At 38.4% G+C, this 21,694-nt stretch overlaps 1 protein-coding gene across 1 annotated transcript; it reads right to left on the reverse strand.

Moving 5' to 3' along the window:
* Positions 1–795: 795 nt before the first annotated feature.
* On the reverse strand, positions 796–21,620 carry LOC104884803 (SH3 domain-containing protein 3). Its single transcript, XM_010669499.4, has 10 exons — positions 21,376–21,620; positions 19,575–19,697; positions 11,125–11,194; positions 7,924–8,069; positions 4,771–4,872; positions 4,272–4,469; positions 4,102–4,164; positions 3,930–4,019; positions 1,797–1,871; positions 796–1,198 (listed from the first exon to the last, which is right to left on the reverse strand). Exons 1-10 carry the CDS (start codon positions 21,433–21,435, stop codon positions 1,079–1,081), a joined length of 1,047 nt encoding a protein of 348 aa, XP_010667801.1. The 5' UTR covers positions 21,436–21,620; the 3' UTR covers positions 796–1,078.
* Between the last annotated feature and the right edge of the window lie 74 nt (positions 21,621–21,694).

Here is a 21,694-nt window from a genome sequence, read left to right on the forward strand (position 1 = left end):
TTTAAGCCTGTTGTCTTATGGACTGTTTAAGCGTTGTATTGTGTACCTTGATAGGCTAGAGGTTGATCTTCGAACAAATTATCTTTTATGATAAAAAAAAAATTAAATAGTTCACTTCATATCATCCTTCACATTAGTGAAAATTCATACTTCCCCGTTCTGTTTTAAATAAAACATAAAGCCTTAACACGAGAATTTAGGAAAAGATAGAGATAGAGGGGAAAAAAAAAAAAAAAAACCTCATGTGATGAAGAGAGAGAGAAAAGTATGTATCAAATATATCAACATTTCATTTATTTGTAACGGTAATAACAAGTATTTCATTTATTTTACAACGGTGGAAGGATTATTTTTAGCCAAATTTACTAAACAGCAAGTCATTTGGTAAAACTTAGGTTCCAAAATTCCAACTCTCATATTCAAACCTCCACCAAAGTAGGTAAGGTTGTTATTCCCTTTCCTCCACCTATTCCCAGTTTCATTTAATTAAATCCCAATTCCCACCTTCCAATAACAGATGATCTATGTATTTTGCGTCTTTCGGCTTTGCTGCTCCTTGACGATTTCACTACACCAGCAGGTGGTGTGAAGAGTTCTGTTTCGAACAACCCCCGAAATGCAGATTACCCATACATATGAACAAGTTTCTAAGCACCGATACGGGGAATGGGACACTTCAGAGTAGCAACAGTTAATCATCTGTATCAGTTAGATTTCATCCCATAGCTCCCTCAGGGTCAGGTCAGGTGTGTGCTAAGCGCACATAATTATCTTCAAGACGCAGATAAACAACACTTCTCAACAATACTAACATTCCATTGCCAAGATAATGCAATCTCAGAGTTCTATACATATAAAGAACAAACATAATATGCGTGAAGCAAAGAAATTGTACTCCGCACTACTGAAACGGTCAAATACAAACATTCAGCTTAATGCAGGGCACATAACTAAAGCTCGTCACTCGTAAGGTGAAGTAGCTAGCGTGATAATTTAGTGTCTCGTAGATTTGTATTCGGAGTTATCAAAAATAAGAGCAGGGCTCAATCAGAAAGGATGGAAATATGACCATTCATGTCTAGTAATCATCAGCAGCCGTATTCCTTGCCGGAATTCTCTGACGATTCTCTACATAACCTGTTGGAAACCAACCTGCCTTGCCTTTACATTCTCCTTCAGACCAGCCAGATGAAGTTACCTAAACAGAAAAAATGAGATTACCCCTGGGACCTAAACTAAAGAGCAAAAACAACACGCAAAAACAGTCTTTCAAGTTTAAATCTATCAGCACTTGCATAAAGCAGCATGCCAGCAAGGTTTTCTAATATCTAATTCTGACAGCAAACACCTCTTCAAGGGAAAATTATGTGAACCCCCATCGATTGTGCACTAGTGGGTTGTCCCACATCGGGAAAGAGGAGAGAAAACAACCACCAAAGCTTCAGAATTTGCCCATTCTTTTTGGAGCGGATTCCGCTTTGGGCTTGTTAGTGGTCCAAACTATCCACAACAACAGGTAGCCCAGGCCATTTTCATGTTCTTTCCATATTTTGACAGATCTCCAAAAAACAGGTGTGTGATTCAACTTCAGTACATTGGAGACCAAACTAAAGTCCTGACCGTATTAGGTGCTACGTACCGCTTACAGCGTATAATAGATGTTTTGCTTTGCATCCTTTCATCATAATAACAGGGTATAATAGAAATAGCGTTTCAAGAACTACCGAGTACTAAGCACTAAAAATAAGTCAAGTGCAGGATCAACGATAACAAGAATCAAGGTGAGATGAAAAAACCTTGCGAACAACAACGTAGTCGCCAACTGCAAGACTCAGCTCTTTCTCAGATTCGGCGTAGAACGGATGGATTGCCTGAAAGAGAATAATAAAATCCCATATAATTTATATCAGAAGGTCCAATGCATACAGTATCAACCAAAAAAAAGGCCTGCCAGGAACTACAACACCCTACGCTACCAGCCAACTAACGGGAATATTAATAAATTCAGAAACTAAAGGTTTGCATAATTAGGCAAAAAAATTCATTTTGTATGAAAAACTGCTTTTCCCTAAACAAAGAACATTCATTGTCACTAAAATGAAAAGAAGGTGAGACACTAAGCATTGGGCAATAGAAATCGAGACCCTTATTCTGTAATCTCCAGATATTCTTCTAAAAGACGTAAAGTTTCAGGGAGCTAGGCCTTGTTACCAGAAACTGGATAGCAGTGATTCATGAATTTACCATCATTCATCTACTTTCAAACATCTTGTCTAAGTGGCTTTACACATAACCTCCAAAATCTCTTTTGTGCATGCAAGATTATATTAGATAGAAAATAGTATCAAGATAACAGACACACACACCCCAATCCCCAAACGTCCCCACCACCACCACCAACCCAATAAGAATCCCATCACGGTAGGGTCTGGAAGTTTTATACATAAGAGATATCAAACCAAAGCCAACGTAATCTTGTTGAGAAGTGAGGGTTCTCCAAAAAAAAACTAACACACAAGCATTTTCTATATATCACGCACGCGCAAGCACACACAAACGCGTGCTCGCGCGCACACACACACACACACACATAGAGAGAGCAAGAGAGAGTCAAGACCTAGTGAGAACAGGGTCTTTGGTGAGAAGTGAGGAGTCAAGAGTCACAACACTTCTCACTTAGAGTTAATAACACTTCTCACTTAGAGTTAATAACACTTCTAACGTAGAGTCACAAATTTTATATTTTTTTGGATTTTTTAAAAAACGTTAAGAGCCACAACACTTCCCAGCTTAGAGTCACACAACTCTTCTCACTTCTCACCCGAAGAAGCGTTCTCACAAGAAATTTTGAATAACTTTAAGGTGAAAACACTTATCATATGAAAATGTGAGAGCAATGGAATAGTAAACCATTTTAGATAAAATATAATTCTTTATTAAGATATTACATGGTAATCCATTTTCCTCAAAAATGTGATCATTTTGGAAGATCGGTCTCGCACTGAATAAATGGTTACATTTTAGCCAAAATGGATCACTTATTAGTAAAAATGGATCATTACTTAGAGTTCTCATATAAGTTGTTCTCACCAGAACCCAATCCTATATATTAGTAAAATGTAATCCTTATTATAAAAAGAAATGTAAAAATGAAAATATTAGAGTAATAGATGCAATAACAATTTATTTTCCATAAAAAAGTTGAAAGTACTTTTTTTGTACAATTTTGGGTAGCATATAGCAGAAAAACTATTTGATAGAGAGGCTGAAATTGTAAACAAAGCAGCAAAAGGATATTTTCAAACTTTATGAGCATTATGTTCTCTTTTATATCCACTTATAGAATATCATTAGGATCAGGGTGTAGAGAAAGCCATAAATTTCAGCAAATTTCCACATACAGAGTCTCCTGTATTGGACCATTCGCCTCCTTACTGTCACAACCACCTTCAGCACTACCAGCAGCCAGCAGGCAGCAGGTGTTTAAGTGGAACTATGCCAAAGCTGAAGGACAGATTTTCAGTCTGAATCATATTGCATCCAGTGCAAGGGAAAATTCAGCAAAAAAGGATTAGAATAAATCTTTCCAGTTCAAAATATGAACAGATTCCAGAATTTATAGTCAGCATCCACCAATGAGCCAGAAGATTTTTAGTTGGACTCAGTCCTGTATGATGCTTTCAGGAACGAGGGATAATTTGCACTCTTCACGTTACTCTAATTCAAAGATTTATGCAACGCCAATACAAGTTTCTGAGACATAATTCTTGTACGCAACGCTAATACAGACTGAAATGGCACTCAACCCCCAGGAAGGCAAACAGAAAAAGGACAACGCGAGATGAAAAAGAACACAAAAGTGCTTGCAAATAGATCATTCAAAAGCTTGAACAGCAATAATGTGTAACAGGATAAAAAATTTCACATACTTCAGCTAAGCTGTACATTTTCTTCCCTGAATTGTTCTCTATTGAGAGGACAGGAGGAGCTGCTTCTTTTTGCTGCTTCTCTGAAACCATCTGAAACAGAGAAAAGACCACCAGATAAATTACTTCTGGAGGCATACAGTTTGATATTATAAGATAGTAACTAGAGACTTACCTCAGCTTCAACCTCGTTCAGAATGGTTGCTACTCTAAGATGGTAATTTTTTTCCCCTTCCACCTTCAAGAGGTTAATCGACTTGTAAGTACTAGAAACTACAGAAACCAACTTCGTTCATTAAGGTGATTAAGCATTATTGAATAGAATAGACACATAGCGTAATATACCAGTGCCACAAGCCTCTGATATGTCAGTCTTTGCTGCTGTGACTCAACGGCAGATAAAGCACCAGATGCTTCTTTGCCTAAAACTGCCATGTTAGCTTTCAGCTCATGCATTTTAGCTTCTACTGCTTGTAACTTTGCTGAATTTTCATGGGTGGGAGCCTCCCTAACACGTGCCCTCCTTCGATTAACCTCAGCTGCCTGCTTTGCTTTAATGATAAATCAATTTAAATATGAGATGACAAGAAAGTAACGCAGACTATGAAAGAATTCTCAATTTGGCACTTCAAATATTCTACTCCCGACTCATGGCTAATAAAGGACCTTGATATAAGTAAGAAATTAGAGAATGTAAAAGCGAACTTCACTCTTTGGTCTATAGACAATGTGCACATGTAAAGGGATCATACTGTAGCTGAAGTAGGATATTTAAGCAAATCTGGTAGTATATAAATATATAATAAGCAGCAAACCACTATCATATGCAGGAATATTCACATACCTGTGTTTCTGCTTCCTGTCTCATACGACTATAACGTTGTGCAAGATGACGAGCATCCTCAAGAGGAGCACCAGCACTCATTTGCCTCAAGGGATCCAATACCTGGAAAGAAAACTCATGATGGTGAACCTCTACAATTTAGAGAGAGCAGAGCACATCACAAGATATGCATTCCATTCCACCGTAGACTTTAAATGCTAAGCAGACGTTGGATAAAAGGTTTACATATAAAGCTTGGAAGGAACTACATGCTCAATTGCTCATAATAATAATAAAAGAAACAATCAGCCGGCAAGTGCAAAACATGGAGATGTAAGGTGCTGATTATGGAAGTGATAAAACACATGAATAGATATATGCAAATATTGAGATTCTTACAAAATGCTAGCTAAAGCCATTAAAACCCAGTACGTCACTTTACTGGTTACGGCCTGGAAGCAATTAAAATTCTTGGGTAAGGCGTGCTTTCTGGAAGTGACACATATATGAAATAAGTTGATTAAGATATTGTCAAGGCCTTTCAAGGATTACATGGACACAGACACTTGGACACTTCATTTTGGGCCAAAATCATTGAAAGTTTTCATAGATTAGCCGAGTCAGACACGTACTCGTGGCAGACATGGTATACGAGTCCAAGTAACATAGTCCCAATCACCCTGAATTGCTGAATAAACTGATCCAGAATACAGCAATGGTAATGATTGTTACTATTTATAGCCCCAACAACAGATTCCCCTAAAAGATTTCAGAATCATGCTCGTCAAGATTAGCTACTGGGTCTAATTATATGAAGCAAACAGACATGGTATATGTCTGTATGCATTCAATTTAAAGGAGGCACTGAGCCAAGTTCAGTCTTAGCTCATCCTGAACAATCCCATGAAAAGCCCAAAATTGGGCCTTCTGGTCAATGGCCCAAACCTGAACCGGCACAGACTAGCCGAAAATGGGCAGTTCAAGTTTAGAAGAGGAAGTTCTGGGCAGACGTCCACAAACCGGAACCAGTTCTATTTGCCAACTTAAGTTCCAATATTCCAAGGTAAAAAGCTACAGTAAGGCCAGTACTAAACCACAGATGCCTCAGATGGACGTGAAGTGGTTGATATTATCCCTCCAGCTTCTTGTTTAAGGGGGTGAATCCATCGAACTTGATCTTGTCATTTCTCCCCACACTTTCTCTTATTTAATAAAGAGGAGATATTCTGAAATAGATAATTGTTCCAATGAAACCTTCTTTTTTACCACGAATTGGCCGCAATTCGAGCCTGGCACTAGTTCAGTTCTGGTTCAGGGAAGTCTCCACTCTCCTGAACTATTCCGCGACCATCAGAGACTGGACCTGGACCTGGACCTGGACATTCAGGAGCCTCTGTGGCCAGACCATCCCAGGCCATTATGATTGTATCATTCATACGTACCAGCAGCGCTAGGCTGAGGCCTCATGTATGCGGGGGTAAAATCGATATACTCCTTTCCTGTGAACACAGCAGGGAAAAGAAACGCGGTCGCGGTCGCGTTCGCGGGAACGGTCACGTTGTCGCGGGAACGGCTTGTAACGGGCAAATAGAACGTTTCGCGGCCGATGCGGCGTGAATTTTTTAAAAAAATTCACATAACTATGTTTCAACTTTATTTGCATTTTTTTTAGTTTATGAAGCATTATTACAACATAATATAATCAAATCTAATAGAATATCATGTTTCATCAACTATATAATCAAATCATAGAAAGAATTTGGCCAATGTTTGAAAAAAAAGGGATGTAACGGGGATAAAAGCGTTCTAACGCGGCGAGTTCGCGTTACGGAACGGACAACGCGGCGAGAAGTATGTGAATTTTATTATGGCGTTCCGTAACGGGATTTCGCGGAACGGCAAATCCAAAATCCGTTACAGAACGGCCGTTCTGTAACGGAACGGGAGAGTTTTGATTCCCTGGAACACAGATTCATACTCTGTCCCATAATTTTAAATGTCATCTTAATTGGAGGCAAACTTGAGATAGACTAAACAGAAAAGACTTCAGACAATTAGATAATTTCACATATGTTACAACTTGCTATCCAACATAAGCCATTATTCCCACCCTTGCTATCTAGTATCTAGTGTTTAAAATTTCTAACAAACAAAAGTAATCCGTCCATCCTCCATTATTATCTTCGATTTTACTTCAACACTGCATTTCATCTTATGTACCTGTGTCACTCAATAGTCTGATCGAATAAGAAATCCTTGCATCACACTTCGTTTTCATGACTTATTCTTGCACCACATATTCAACAAGAAAAAAGAAAGAAAAGAGGGCAAGAGATGAGAAAACCATGTGATATAGGCTTACGAATGGGCTCGCAAACACAACTATAATAAGAGCTAACAAGCCAGCCTAAAATATATGTATGCATTGTAACATAAATACCATGGCCCTGGACCTGTATATAGTTTTGAACTTATGAGCATTGTTGCATCTGACACTAGGACATGCAGCAGTACCCGACAGGTCGGCACTATAGGGAACAGAATAGAAAACAGAACCCTCACTTATTATGTCTCCCACAGTCCCACTACTTTTTGTGCTTTTACCCAATAACCATTCAGTGTGCATTTTAGATGCTTTTAAATGCTCACAACAGAAATTTGAAAAAGTACATCTAGAAAAGGAAATTTTGACAGAAGCAAGGACGGAGGACGTAATTCTTACAGATCTGAACAGTTAGTTATTTTCTATTACAGAAAAAGCATAATTTTTCCAGCCCTATTATACTATATTAATGTGAAAATCGTCAATGATTCCCATATATTTGATGAAGGGCTTAAAATCTGAAGTGAAGGGAGGGGAACTTGAACAACAAGCCTCCCAGAGTATAATGGTAACATTGGACCTGAATGTGCTCACAGATAGCCCAAGGATTCCATATAGGTACAATGGAATCAATATACAGAGCCAGACAGCAAAAGACCAAAGACAACAGCCTGGAAACATGTATTTACAACTTATGAGGGATATAAAGAATATAAAAAGGGTCAAAACATTGAAATTTACGAAGCCTTTCGGCCCTTTCATCATCAAAAAGAACTACATTCACTAAAGTAGAAGAGAAGACAATCGACTCTAGCAGCGCCAAGTGTACAGACAACAATAAGTAAAGCTACCTGAGATAGTAGCAATTTATTCAAATCTTCCTGCTCTTTCTCCACATGATTACGAGCATCACCGTAAATTGATGCAGCCTTAGCCAAAATGTTATCTTCAGTATTCTCAGCTCCATATTTGCAACACTCCTCAGACAGCTTAGTACCTAACATTGGAAAAGACTTTAGAATCTGTGAACATGTGAAGAGTGTATGCAAGTATGCAACTATGTATGCATGTATAGCACCAGCTGCGCTCATAAAGATGGTCACATTCGTATTTGTCAAAATTACGGATCATGGTGTCAAAACAAGGCCGCATCGTATAGTGTCGCCCATGCTGTAAAGCTTTTTAAATCTACATCACAATACTACCCACATCATAAAGGTGTAAAAAACCATGTTTCAGGTGGGGATATCTCATAATCTGAGCCGATAAATGGCGATACGACAACCGCATCATCCTTGTTCCCACATCACCATGATCATTACCGCAATCGTGACCAAAATCGCATTTTCAAACTATGTTATAGATGTAGAATTATGTAACTATAATATCCTTGTGCTAAGATACCCAAAAGTTCTTAGTAATAAAACACCCTTGTGTAAATACATAATCGTGCATCCCCATAACAGTAACGATGATGACACATATCGTCGTCCTAATTGATAAGAAAAGCAATTCAAAGAGAAAGGCCAAAAATTGTTATAAGAATGATGAGTCTATTTATTTATTCCTAGCCCAATTTTAATTAGTTATTCATGATATTAATTGTATTTTTAAAGCCCATTTTCAAAAATTCCAATCAATTACTCTTGATAATTAAATCAAAATTTAATCTTTATTTTCTAAAAATAAAGATATTATGAAAATCGTCTTTTCATCCTTAAGATAAGAGAATTTTGAACCTTTTTAATTTCGGATAACAAATAAACCAGGTGAGATTTGTGGTTGACGCGAGGCCTAATGCGTCCCGCGCACCAAGATACCACTAAACCTCGAGGTAGTTAGCAAATCTCAGACGCGCAAATGACGGTGCGTGTGGCGCATCATGATGCATGCCGCACATCAGTTGTGCGTGTCGCGCATCTTGCTTGTGCGTCGCACAAATCAGATCGTATCCCGTTTTTCTAATTTTCCTTATATATATACCTTGTTCCATTCGGTTCCGGGACGGATCTACACACGCTTTCCTACGCTTCCACATTACGAAAATCACTCTATAATACTCCTCCAAATACTTCAAACACATATTCAAACTCTTTCAATTTCCATCAAAATCTTCATTCAAGCTTAAAGATTGCTCCTCCTGTGGCTCGTTATTCAATTTATTTCTTATTTAACAATCTACTTTTCATGATGTAGATCATCAAAGAATTCATGCTTCTTTCTATATTCTAACTCAATCTCTCTTTTTTCTTATATTCAATATTACATTCATATGCATGCTTAAATGTTTATTGCTTTCATCAATGCACATGTTTCGTATTGCTAATTACAAGATCTAAATAAATGTTCTAAAACCTAATCAAATAATTTGGACAATTGATTTAGGATCTAGTAATTTGATTGCTCGGTAAAAAAAAGTCGCCTAAAAAAACAAGAATTTCATGTGTTTAATGAACCGGTCTAGAATAATCTTTTTAGGGTGTTGAAATCAATTGATTGGTTCATTATTTGCATAAAACTAGATTCATGAATCGTATTAAATAGAGGCCAACAATGAGCGAATTTGATTCATGACCATATTCGTACCCTCACCCCCGAAATCAATCTTATAGTTTATTGACCAAATATGAAGTCATGACAAGGAAAACTACATTGGATAACCCCCTAAAATTGTCCATGTGGTTTCTCAAACATCCAATTAATATCTTACTTTAAAAACTTGTTGGCGACTTCTTTTACAAGATGAATTTCAAAACTAAAAACTCTACACAATAAGGTAGTCAAATCCGCGCTCATCCCGTATAGGCAATAAAAATATGCCTACACCTCATAATAGTTTTTCATTTGATAGTTTTCCCATCCTAGATATGTGTAACTATATAATGCATAAGACTTCAGGATTTCACATGTAACCCTATCACCAACACTACCATCTAGCTCCCGCCCCCCCTTTCCCTATGTTAAATTGCATAGCCAGCCATCATTATCATGGTCCATGGTTGACAGCCTGTCCCACACTAACCACCACAGCCTCCGAGGAACACCATACACAAACTCACAGCACTGTCACCATAAAAGTTCTCCCCAACTATCGCCGACAACCCCAAACCCAGAATGGTCAACATTTATTCAAATATTATGATGAAGAATGTAGGTTAAATATTTATTCTTATTGTAGACCAATCCAACTCATTTTTAAAATTCGGAGAAAACAAATTTAAACGTTAACAGAAGACAATTATGTCAAAATTTGTAAGCCAATCATTTTTTTTTTCAAACAGGAAACTAAGCCAATGACTTTATTACTCTATAAAGAGCGAGAATGGTCCGATATTATTAATTCTACAATTTGGAATGGTCCAATATTTATGTTGTTAGCATAACGATATGTTTTGATACTTAAAGAAATATTTTATTGGTCTAGCATATCACACATTCATAATTTTATGAATGTGTTCGTAATAAAAATCGAAAAACAGATAGAAGCATAAGTCATGTAATTTCTATGGTTGAACCTATGCAAAAACAATATAGTCTTAGCAGCTTGAATCTCATATTGCTTTGAAGTGTAGTAGGAAAACTCAGGATGAAGGTAAAGTGTATAGCAAGTGTTCTACAGAAACTGTCCCTACTCTGACTACAAGGTATTGTCAAGTTTTCAGTAAAATTATAGACTTGTCATGATAAGGAAAGGATAATCATAGTTCAATGAGTAGTTCCCAGCTAGATGTAAGGTTCTGCTGCAAATGAAGAGTAGCCTTGCCGACCTTTCCTAGAAGAGAGTTATACTGATTCCTCTGCAGTTCCACAGGTTGACTGTATTTGATAGACTATGGTGTAGTTGTTTGGATTATGGAATTAATTCTCTTAATCTACCAAAAACAACTATAGTCTTGAGTGAAGGGTGGAATATTCCAGTGCATTGACTCAATAGAACAAGATAATTTATCAAAACCCAGGTTCCAAGGATGTGAAAATAAATCGCCTTAAGTCCTAAAGTGAGAAGTGCAACAGCAGATATATGATCTAGAAATATGTATAAAATCCCACACCTGCTTCAATCTTTCTATAGCCAATAGTGGCAAACACTTCAGCAGCTTTTACAATCTCTTTCTGGAAATCCTGAAATGTCATATTAAAAAAGTCAAGTAAATGTTCCATACAAATAAGAAATTATAAAATCAAGGTAGCAAATACAAAAACAATCCTGCACACACATTTTGAGGGCGTATGTGACCTATTTCTTTCTTGTTCTCGTTGATGTATGTCAATCAAAACAGAGAATCCCTTTTAAGTCAAGTGCCAGTCTGATTTAGCAATCCAAGGACAAAGATTAAAGAGCAACATAAAACACTATAAAGCACTATTCATTGGGGCGTGATGTGAAGAAACCCAAGATACAAAGCAAATGTCTACAATATTTATGACCACAATGGGTATACAACTAAGTAAGAATTCACAAAAATAAAAATAAAATATCAAGTAATAATTAAAACCAAACCTTAAAAACTTCTCATTCTTTGCAAAACTAAGCATCTATACCAATAATTTAAAATACTGGACACCTCTTAACTTGCCGGCACCCTCATTCAGCTTTGATAAATACTTTGAAACACACATACACACCCACACACATTATTTCATGTGACTGCAAGAAAGCTTGAACCTGTGATCTCATGTTTGAGAAGGCTAGACTACACGCAATACCCAAGAAGTCACTTTTGCCTTTGCTTTTACGACAAATCTAATAAGCTAGTGTTTCGGGTAAAAAACTAGAATATGATATTTTGGGGAATCGTCTCGAGCTGTGCCCCCGTCCATTTCGAGCAGGCTTCGTTTGGTCGGGTATAATCCTGCAAAACAAGGAAACCTACCCCAAGGGTGCCCCGGGAACGCCCCTCCGACGCTCAAGTCAGTGAATAACTTTGTGGAGGGAGAAAGTAGTGAGAGAAGTTCTCAAGTGATAGAGATTAGATCAGATACCTGAATTAAGGGGATACGTTCCCTATTTACGAGAGTTGTTCCAGATGGAAACTGCCATTTGTATTCCCAACAGGGGTATTTTCGTCCCTTCAGCGATTATGGGCCTAGCAACGCTATGGACTAATATGCGAGACTTAGTTCCCAGTGAGGGTATTTTTGCCTTGTAATATGTTATTGGGCTCGCCATATTTGGGGCCTAAACATTAGCCCCACGCTCAATATGCGATAGAAGACCCTCTGTAAATCGCGTGTGGAGCGGATATATGCAAATTGTTATTATATCCGAAAATAGTTTTCAACCTTATGGACCAAGTATACAATATGTATATATACACAAGTGGGTCAGGTGCCAATCACCATTACATGTGCTTGTAAGTTGTATTTCACTTTGGTGGCTTTTGAAATGCACGCACCTAATAACAAGTTGACAACCAAGCATTGAATTAATGTTGACTTGTATTCCATATTTCCATGCATTAGTTTACGTGAGTTTGTATAAAGTTGCTCGAGCTGCGCAGTTTGTCGAGCTCATCTTTTAAGCGCCAACTTTCAAAAAAATTCCAATTCTTCGCACTCATCAAACCCACCGTATCTTCTTCAACTATGCTCATCTTCCTCAAGCATGAACCAAGCGAGCTCGAGCATGAACCGAGCGATCTTGAGCATGAACCAAGCAATCTCGAGCATGAACCGATCGATCTCGAGCATGAACTAATTGATCTCGAGCATGAACCGATCGATCTCGAGCATGAACCAAGCGTTGCCAAGCAATCTCGAGCATGAACCAAGCAATCTCGAGCATGAAACGAGCATTGCCAAGCAATCTCGAACTCAATAATGCCACTGTATCTTCTTCGAGCAAGCTATGCTCATCTTCCTCGAGCATGAACTAAGCGATCTCGAGCATGAATAGCAAGAATCATGAGTTGTTGTCAATCCGTGTAAGAGCCATGCAAGGCCAACCATTCTAGCACGAGAGTTATTCTTTAATTTGCATGGTTGTTGCTTAGTGGTCGAGCAATACACCCTTCGAGGCATTGTCGTTTCATATGCTGAGCCGATGCTTTGTTGATCATAAGCGGGCTAAAGCCAAGTGTGGGTTCGAGGAGCTGCAATAACTAGACTCATGCCGAGAGTTATTCTCTCTCCCCATACTACTTTCTCAGCGAAGTACCCATCAGCAATCGCTCACAAATGCTTGCAAAAGCATGATTTCGAGATATTGGTCACATAAAAAAAAATTTACACAGACCTATAAACCATTTATTCCGTCAGATGATTAATTGCCATATAATCTGCAACGCAGTAGAGTACCACACCTCCTCTCAGATACACTTATTCTAGAAGAAACTTGAAGGGGAACTGAGTCTTTTTCTTATTACAGCAAAATATTTGCGTATTGTAATTAGTTTTAATTAAAAATAGAATGAAAATAAGATGCAGTAGTTTGTTATGGCAGTTAGTTATGCCTTTTTAGGGGTATAAATAAGGAGCCAAGGGAGTTGTATGAGGTATGCAAAAATCTAGAGAGAGAGTGGATCCTTGAAGGAGTACTCAGCCCTCTCAAATGGTTGAGAGTTGTAATTGATTAGGTCTCACTGATTTGAAGGGGATCGCAAATCGGAGATGGATATGGCAGATTTGGCGATGGTGGAAGTGGGAGGTCACACTGGAAGCATAAGAAGTTGGATTTGCCCTTATTCTGCGCGGACCGGGGAGAATCCAGATGGGTGGATTCTCAGGGCGAAGCAATACTTTAAGTTTTATAGACTGTCGGAGGAGTGTATGGAGGCTTCAGTGGTGGTGTTGGAGGGTGATGTGCTCTTGTGGTATCAGTGTGAAAGCGCTCGCCAACCAGTCAAGAGATGGGAGGACATGAAAACCCCCTATTAAGGGAGTTCCGGCCAACAGCTGTCGGAAGTTTGTATGGTAAATGGTTGGCGGTGGAACATAAGGGGTTGGTGAAGGTTTATACGTGGAGGTTTATAGAAATGATAGATCCGTTAGCTGGAATACCGGAGGAAATAGCTAGGGGACAATTCATTAAAGGATTCAAGGAAGATGTTAAGGCCGAAGTCCATTTATTGGGCCCTAGGAATGTGGACCAGGCAATGGAGTTAGCATGTAAAGCTCAGGAGCAGAAAATCTCCAAGGAAAGGCGAAATGGGCCTGGGCCGACGAGTTTTAAGCGAGGTTGTAGCCGGACTTTTTCGAGAAACCCAAGTCAATCTTATCGAAATTCTTCCTTGAGTAATGCCTCAATTAACAGCCAAAATCCGTTTCCTCTTTCCTTTCGAGTAGACCCATAAGAGAAATCAAGAGATTGAGTGAACAGGAGGAGGAAGAGGGAAAAGGGTTTATGCTTCAAATGTGATGAAAAATGGGGGCCAGGTCACGCTGTAAGAAGAAGGAGTTGAGTGTATTGAGTTGAGTGTATTGCACCAACGATCGAGATGAAGAAGAACAGATTCCGGGTGAGTATCACGATGAGTTCCATGCCTCGATACAACCTGAAATTTCATTTAACTCAATTATGGGTTTAACACGCCCAAAAACTCTGAAAATGTTGGATCTATACATGGTCAAGAGGTGGTGGTGATAGTGGACCTAGGGGCCACTCACAACTTCATCTCCACCCAAGCGGTAGAAAAGTTGGGAATACCACTAACCCGAACTAGCACTTTTATCTTTAGAAACAAAGGAGCTATGCAAGCGATGAGGGAGTGTGTAGGAGTGCTTTTAAAAATTCAAGGGCTGACTATTAAGGAGAATTTCCCCATAGGAAACTCATATTTGATCTTGAGAATAGAGTGGCTAGAAAAGTTAGGGACTATGACCACAAACTGGAAAACTCAAACTCTAAGGTTCCACATAGGAGGAACTGCTTTCACCTTACAAAGAGACCCAGCATTAGGGTTGGGGTTAGGGTTAGGGTTAAGGTTAGGGTTAGGGTTAGGGTTAGGGTTAAGGTTAGGGTTAGGGTTAGGGTTAGGGTTAGGGTTAGGGTTAGGGTTAGGGAGAATATCCATGAAAGCCATGATTGGGACCTTAAGGAAGGAGAAAAAAGGTACTTCTAGAGTGTAACCTGTTAGAGGGAGTTATGGAATTTATTGGGCTGTACAAACAAGTCTTTGAGATGATTGCCACCTGTAAGAAGCAGGAAACACACCATAATTCTCAAAGAAGGGACAGATTTAGTGAGTGTTAGGCCATATAGATTACCCTAAAAGAAGAGGTGGAAAGATTGTTTGGGGATATGATGGCAGTAAGGATCATTCAGCCCTCCCATTCCTTTCTTGTACTCTTAGTGAAGAAGAAGGATGGATCATGGAGATTTTGTGTGGACTATAGGGCTTTGAATAAAGTTTTCAGGCCTGATGAATGAGGTATTTAAACCATTTTTGAGGAAGTTTGTAATTTGTATTGGGTTTTTTGATATATTAATTTACAGCAAAACAAAAGAGCAGCACATCACCCATGTACAAGTTGTATTGGAGGTGTTGAAGCAACAACAATTGTATGCTAATGGCAAGAAGTGTGAGTTTGGGAAGTAAGAAGTGGCTTACCTAGGCCATTTCATATCTGATAAGGGGGTGGCAGACTGGCATTACAAGATTGAGTGCCTCAAAATCTGAAAGAGCTCCGGAGCTTCCTAGGGCTCACTGGGTACTAGAGAATATTCATCAAGGGTTATGCTCAGATAGCCTTCCCCTCACTGAACAGTTGAAAAAGGACAATTATGGGTGGTCACTTGTTACTACAGCCTTTGAAACTCTCAAAATAGCCATGACTCCAGCCCCAATACTGAAAATGCCAGACTTTTCCCTTCCTTTCATTGTTGAGACAGACGCATTAGGGTGTGGTGTTGGGGAATTGTTAACTCAGGGGGACAATAGCATTTTTCAGTAAAGTGTTAGGGAGTAGAGCAAGGATGAAATCTATTTACGAAAAAGAATTGATGGCCATTGTCCTAGCAGTGCTAAAGTGGAGACATTATTTGTTAGGGAGGAGATTCTTGGTGAAGACTAACCAGAGTTTGAAGTTCTTACTTTGAGCAAAGAGAGGTTCAGAATACCAAAGATGGGTAAGCAAGCTTATGGGGTTCGATTTTGCTATATGTTATAGATTTGGAGCCAACAACACACTAGGAGATTCCCTATCAAGGGAGTTTGCCAACACTAAGGAGCTTACTGCTCTCACCACTAGGGGTGTAAGTTCGGTTTTTGGTTTGGTTTTAGGTCAAAACCAAACCAAACCGAAATAAATTCGGTTTTGAAATTTCCAAACCAAATCCAAACCGAAATTCGACTCAATCCAAACCAAACCAAACCAAAATATGAAACAAAAAGCCAAACCAAACCGGATTTTTTCATCTTTCAAAATCCAAACCAAAACAAACCAATTTTTTTCATATTCCAAAATCCAAACCAAACCGAAATGAAATTAAATCAAACCAAGATAAAAACTAAACCGAATTTAAACCAAACTTTCTGATAATTTGTATTTTAAGTGACAATATTTTTGTATTTTCGTAATTAATATTAAAAAAAAACACAAAAAAATAATAGACAATAATTCGGTTTTTTCGGTTTTCCAAAACCAAAACCAATCCAAACCGAAAAACCGAAAAAATATTTTTTTTGAATCCAAACCAAACCGAATTTCAAAAAAAACCAAACCAAATTACTAATTCGGTTTGGTTTGGTTTGGTTTTCGGTTTTTAACCAAATAACTTACACCCCTACTCACCACTTCTTGTTCCATTTTGTGCGATGACTTGTGTAAGGAATTACAGCAAGACTCCTTCATTTCTCAGCTGAAAAGTGACTTGGCAGAAGGCAAGCAAGTAACACTTGGGTATACTGATATTCTCAAGTGTAAGGGGAGGTTGGTCATTCTAAAACAATGACCTGTTATTGCTACTCTATTGAGTGACTACCATGATTCACCAATAGGAGGCCACTCTGGAGAATTTAAGACCTACCAGTGGATTGCTCAAGAGTGGTATTGGGTGGGCATGAGGAAAACCATCTCTTCCTATGTGAGATCTTGTGCAATCTGCCAACAGCAGAAGTACCTCACCTTGCAACCAAGCTGGGTTGCTACAACCACTCCCCATACCTTCTAGGTATGGGAGGATATCTCTATGGATGTCATAGAGGGTCTTCCCAAGTCTCAAGGGTTTGACACCATCTTAGTGGTTGTGAACAAACTGACTAAGTATGGACAATTTGTGGACCTCAAGCACCCATTTACTGCACACTCAGTGGCCATGATTTTTTCAAGTAGATGGTTAGACTTCATGGTTTCCAGCCACCATAGTCACAAACAGGGACAGAATCTTTATGAGCCTAGTTTGGAAAGAACTCTTCAAGCTGCAAGGCACAGCCGTGCAAAGAAGTACTTCTCATCACCCACAATCTAATGGGCAAACGGAAGTGGTGAACAAATGCCTGTGAGGTACTTTATTCAAGCGAAACCTACTTCTTGGGTTCAATGGCTACCCTGGCTGAATCTAATACAACTCCTACCTCCACCAACTACAATCCATTCAAAGCTTTATACGGCAGAGCTCCCTCTCACCTTCTCAGGTACACACAAGGCAACATTGCAGTGGCCTCTTTGGAGGAATCCTTGTTTGAAAGGGATGCAATACCTGATCACTTAAAAGCTCACATGCCTAGGGCTCGATGAAGCAACAAGAAGATAGCAAGAGGAAAGAGTTGGAGTCATGGTGTCAAAACAAGGCCGCATCGTATCGTATCGCCTGTGGTGTAAAGGTTTTCAAATCTACGATATTACCCGCATCGTAAGGTGTAAAAAAACCGCATCTTAGGCGGGTTCTAGGGATATTTCATGGTTTAAGCCGATATTTGGCGGTACAACAACTGCATCATCTCCATTCCCGCATCACTGTGACCGTTACGATGATCGTGACCGAAACTGCATTTTCGAACTATGGTTGGAGTTTCATGTAGGAGATAAGGTGTACCTCAAACTCCAACCAAGACAGACTTCTTTGGCTAAGAGGGTCAATGCCAAACTTTCCCCTCGGTATAATGGACCATATAAGATTATTCATAAGATTGGACACGTGGCCTACAAGCTCCATCTTCCCCCCACTGCCACGATTTACAATGTCTTCCACATATCCCAATTAAAAGTTGTTGTTTGTTCACAACATGTGGCTCATGGTGTTACAAGCTGAATCACGTGGCCTTGAAGTTCTGATACAATGGCAGGACCTACCAGAATTTGATACTACGTGGAAAAACTATGAAGACCTGCTCCATTTGTTCCCATCTTTCCACCTTGGGGACAAGGTGGCTCTTTGGGTGGTGGGTAATGCAACACAGCAGAGTACCACACCTCCTCTCAGATACACTTATTCTAAAAGAAACAGGAAGGGCAACTGAGTCTTTTTATCATTACAGCTAAATATCTGCTTATTGTAATTAGTTTTAATCAAAAATAGAGAGAAAAGAAGATGTTGTCAATAGTTTGTTATGGCAGTTAGTTATGCTCTTTTTAGGGGTATAGATAAGGAGCCAGGGGATGTGTATGAGGTAAGCAAAAATCTAGACAGAGAAGTGGATCCTTGGGAGAGTACTCAGCTCTCTCGATGGATGAGAGTTGTAATTGATTAGGTCTCACTGATTTGATCAATGCAATTACTATCTGGTTACTAATCTTTCTTGAGTGTTGATTGGAATTGCTTTTTGTACCTTTAATCTATAGCCTAATCTCCAATTCAGCAGATAATTAATTCTGCTTGACCCTACTTTCTCGGTTGAAGACCTTTAAGAAAAGGATAATACAACAACACAATCTGAGAGCCATGTGAAATAGGGTCCCCCAAAGTCCTCCTCAGATTTCAACTTAACCAGTTAAAGAATGAAGGTGCGAACTTATGGGCATCCCCAAAGGGCACATTGGAAAAACTTGACTTCTTTGCATCTAATTTACCACATTTACAATAATTATTTCTTAGCATTTGGTATTCTCCCTTCAGAAAAAAATAAAAGAAGATAGAACCAAAAAAGGCTACTTATACTTTCCTTTGTAGCACAGCCTCAACGCTATCATTATGCTAGCTCAGAAGAGGCTCCAGCCTTAGACTTTGGCCACAAACAAAATTCAAGAGTACAAATGACTTACGTAAATCAAATTTCATAAGAAAAATAGACAGCAATAATCAGAAGTATTAGCGTTTCGCTATTTATAATCCCAACAATGAGTTATTTCAAAATAATCTCAACTATTGGGAGTGTCTTCCTAAAATACTCCTGTGACCAAAAAGAACAGGTTTAGCAAGTATACAATGCGTGACATGTGTCAACTTTTTATTGTGATTATTAATAGCATAACAATAATAGTTGGATTATTGCTGTCAATTTTTCCGATTTCATATCAATCACAAAGTATCAGTAACTGAAAACTAGAAGTGTAGTAACTATAGAACAGAACATAAAGTCATAAATAGACATGAAAAGACGGAAATAAGCTTAGGCTACTTTACCCTTCCTGATCGAGTAGATTTGTACAGCTTGTCTAGTTGTAGATGCCTTTGCAACTCCACTTCATCAATAACCATTGCATCAGAGCTTTCATAACCAGGTCCACTGATGTGCTTTATGACAGCCTGAAAAATTCAGAATGACAGAAATTTACTTTGTTGTTTAAGTACTAAAGAAGATACACAAGAAAAAAAATCACAAAACAGACAAATTCTTGACTAGTTGAGCATAAAAAATGTAGTGGCACAATTCAACGAATCACATGCATGATTCAGAGTATCACATGCAGTAAACAGTAAATAAAAAGGTCAATTATATAGTATATCTTGATTTCCACAACTCAAAGTCTCCATCAGAAGCAGGGAAAGTGACCAAGGGAAGCTCCACTAGGGCAACAATTTAGAAGAGCACGCTATCATTTGTTGATCTGTGTCTGATCTAGTGAATGCAGAGAAAACATTCCATGGAGATGATCAAATCCTGTCCTCGTAAATAGCATTTACGAGTTGGTGAAACAAAATAAATATATGTCCTTAACGTGACCACGTGAAGCTCAAATTTTTAACTCCGGAAACCAGCCATAAGTAATCATGTATAAATGTTTGCAAGGAAGAGAGCTGAAACTCCCAATACTATACTCTCCTTCCCCACAAACAGTATTCAGGCTTCAGCTACTCAGCAAAATTTGCTAATTTTTGTGTTAGGTCAAATAAAATTGCATTAACAAGAATCCTCACCTAAATTTTGTTCCTGAGGCCCAGAAATTCGCAAATTAGATGGGAGACACGAGTTTACCATCTAAATGGTGCGCACCATTGCATACGGCATCATTTCGCATTATAATACAATGAACAAAATTTACAAAACAACATTCTCAATGAACAAACTAAGCAACATGAAGATGAAAGTAGAACAAAAGAACAACACACGAGACCCAATGAACATCTGAATCAGCAATGAACAACAAAAAAAAAAAGATGAGCATAAGAGGAAATATCTAATGAACAACCCAATGTGGGAAAATGAACAAAGAAATATCTGCAATAAACAAACTAATAAACATAAAGATAAAGGTTAACAAAGGAGAATCGTCGCGATCGATGTCCATTGGAGAACAGTTGATGTACATTAGTTTCACATGTGTTCTTCGGTTGATGTACATTAGTTTCACGCGTTTTATGTTTTTCGGGCTGTGTTTTGGCCCTTGTCTACTATTCTAATGGTAGACACGAGCCCACCATCTACCAATTGCCAGAAATTAAAATACCAAATACAACAAAGAATGCCCACATGTGTATACAATGATAACCTCGAATCTAATATCATTTTCGATAAAATAGTAACAGATGTGCTGTGGTTTGTGTACAATCTCCACCTATCAAACAACATCAACTCCAAGTCCCCTGAACTAATTTGCGCAGATTCCATCCAGAAAAAAAAAATCAGTGTCATTCTAATTGATGGGAAGTAACAACACAAGGCTTTCATAAATTGCACAACAAACTTACGAAACTGCCTTGAAATTTAACATTTAAGAAACCCCGGTAATAAACATTACCTAAAACCTTCATCTTTTTTCCGTATAATTCAACAAAAAATTCATTCCTTTAACACCCGTATGTTATAAACAAAAAAAAACAATCAGTAGCAAATTATCTAAGATAAATCATTCGAATAAAACCCATATAATCAAATCTATAACCATGAATTGCTGGAGTATTCAACAAGTATAAGGCACGTTTTATCAAGTAGGGCATTATTATATTTTTAAAACAATTCATATACATGCTTTTTTTATGTTACCTGTTGCTGCTTTGCAACTTGATCTCGGAATTTGCTGGCTTGTCTTCTTAAAGAATCCATTGTTGTGTTTGCAGAAATGCGAAGAAGATTGTGCAGAAAATGAGATTTGGTTTGTTGGGTAATTCACCAGGAAATGCAGCGAGACACAGAAAAGCAGAGAATGAAATTTTAGTGAAGTCAGATTGAGATCTGACTGGTGAGCAAACTACTGTAGCTTGACATTGTTCCCAATATTTTCCTTTTGTTATTAAGGCCAATATAATTCTCATAATTAGTGATTTTCTCATCATAAATCCAATTATAAGATCAAACTAGTTAT

Source organism: Beta vulgaris, chromosome 8 (genome assembly GCF_026745355.1).
Source record: "Beta vulgaris subsp. vulgaris cultivar EL10 chromosome 8, EL10.2, whole genome shotgun sequence".
NCBI classification, from domain to species: Eukaryota; Viridiplantae; Streptophyta; class Magnoliopsida; order Caryophyllales; family Amaranthaceae; genus Beta; species Beta vulgaris.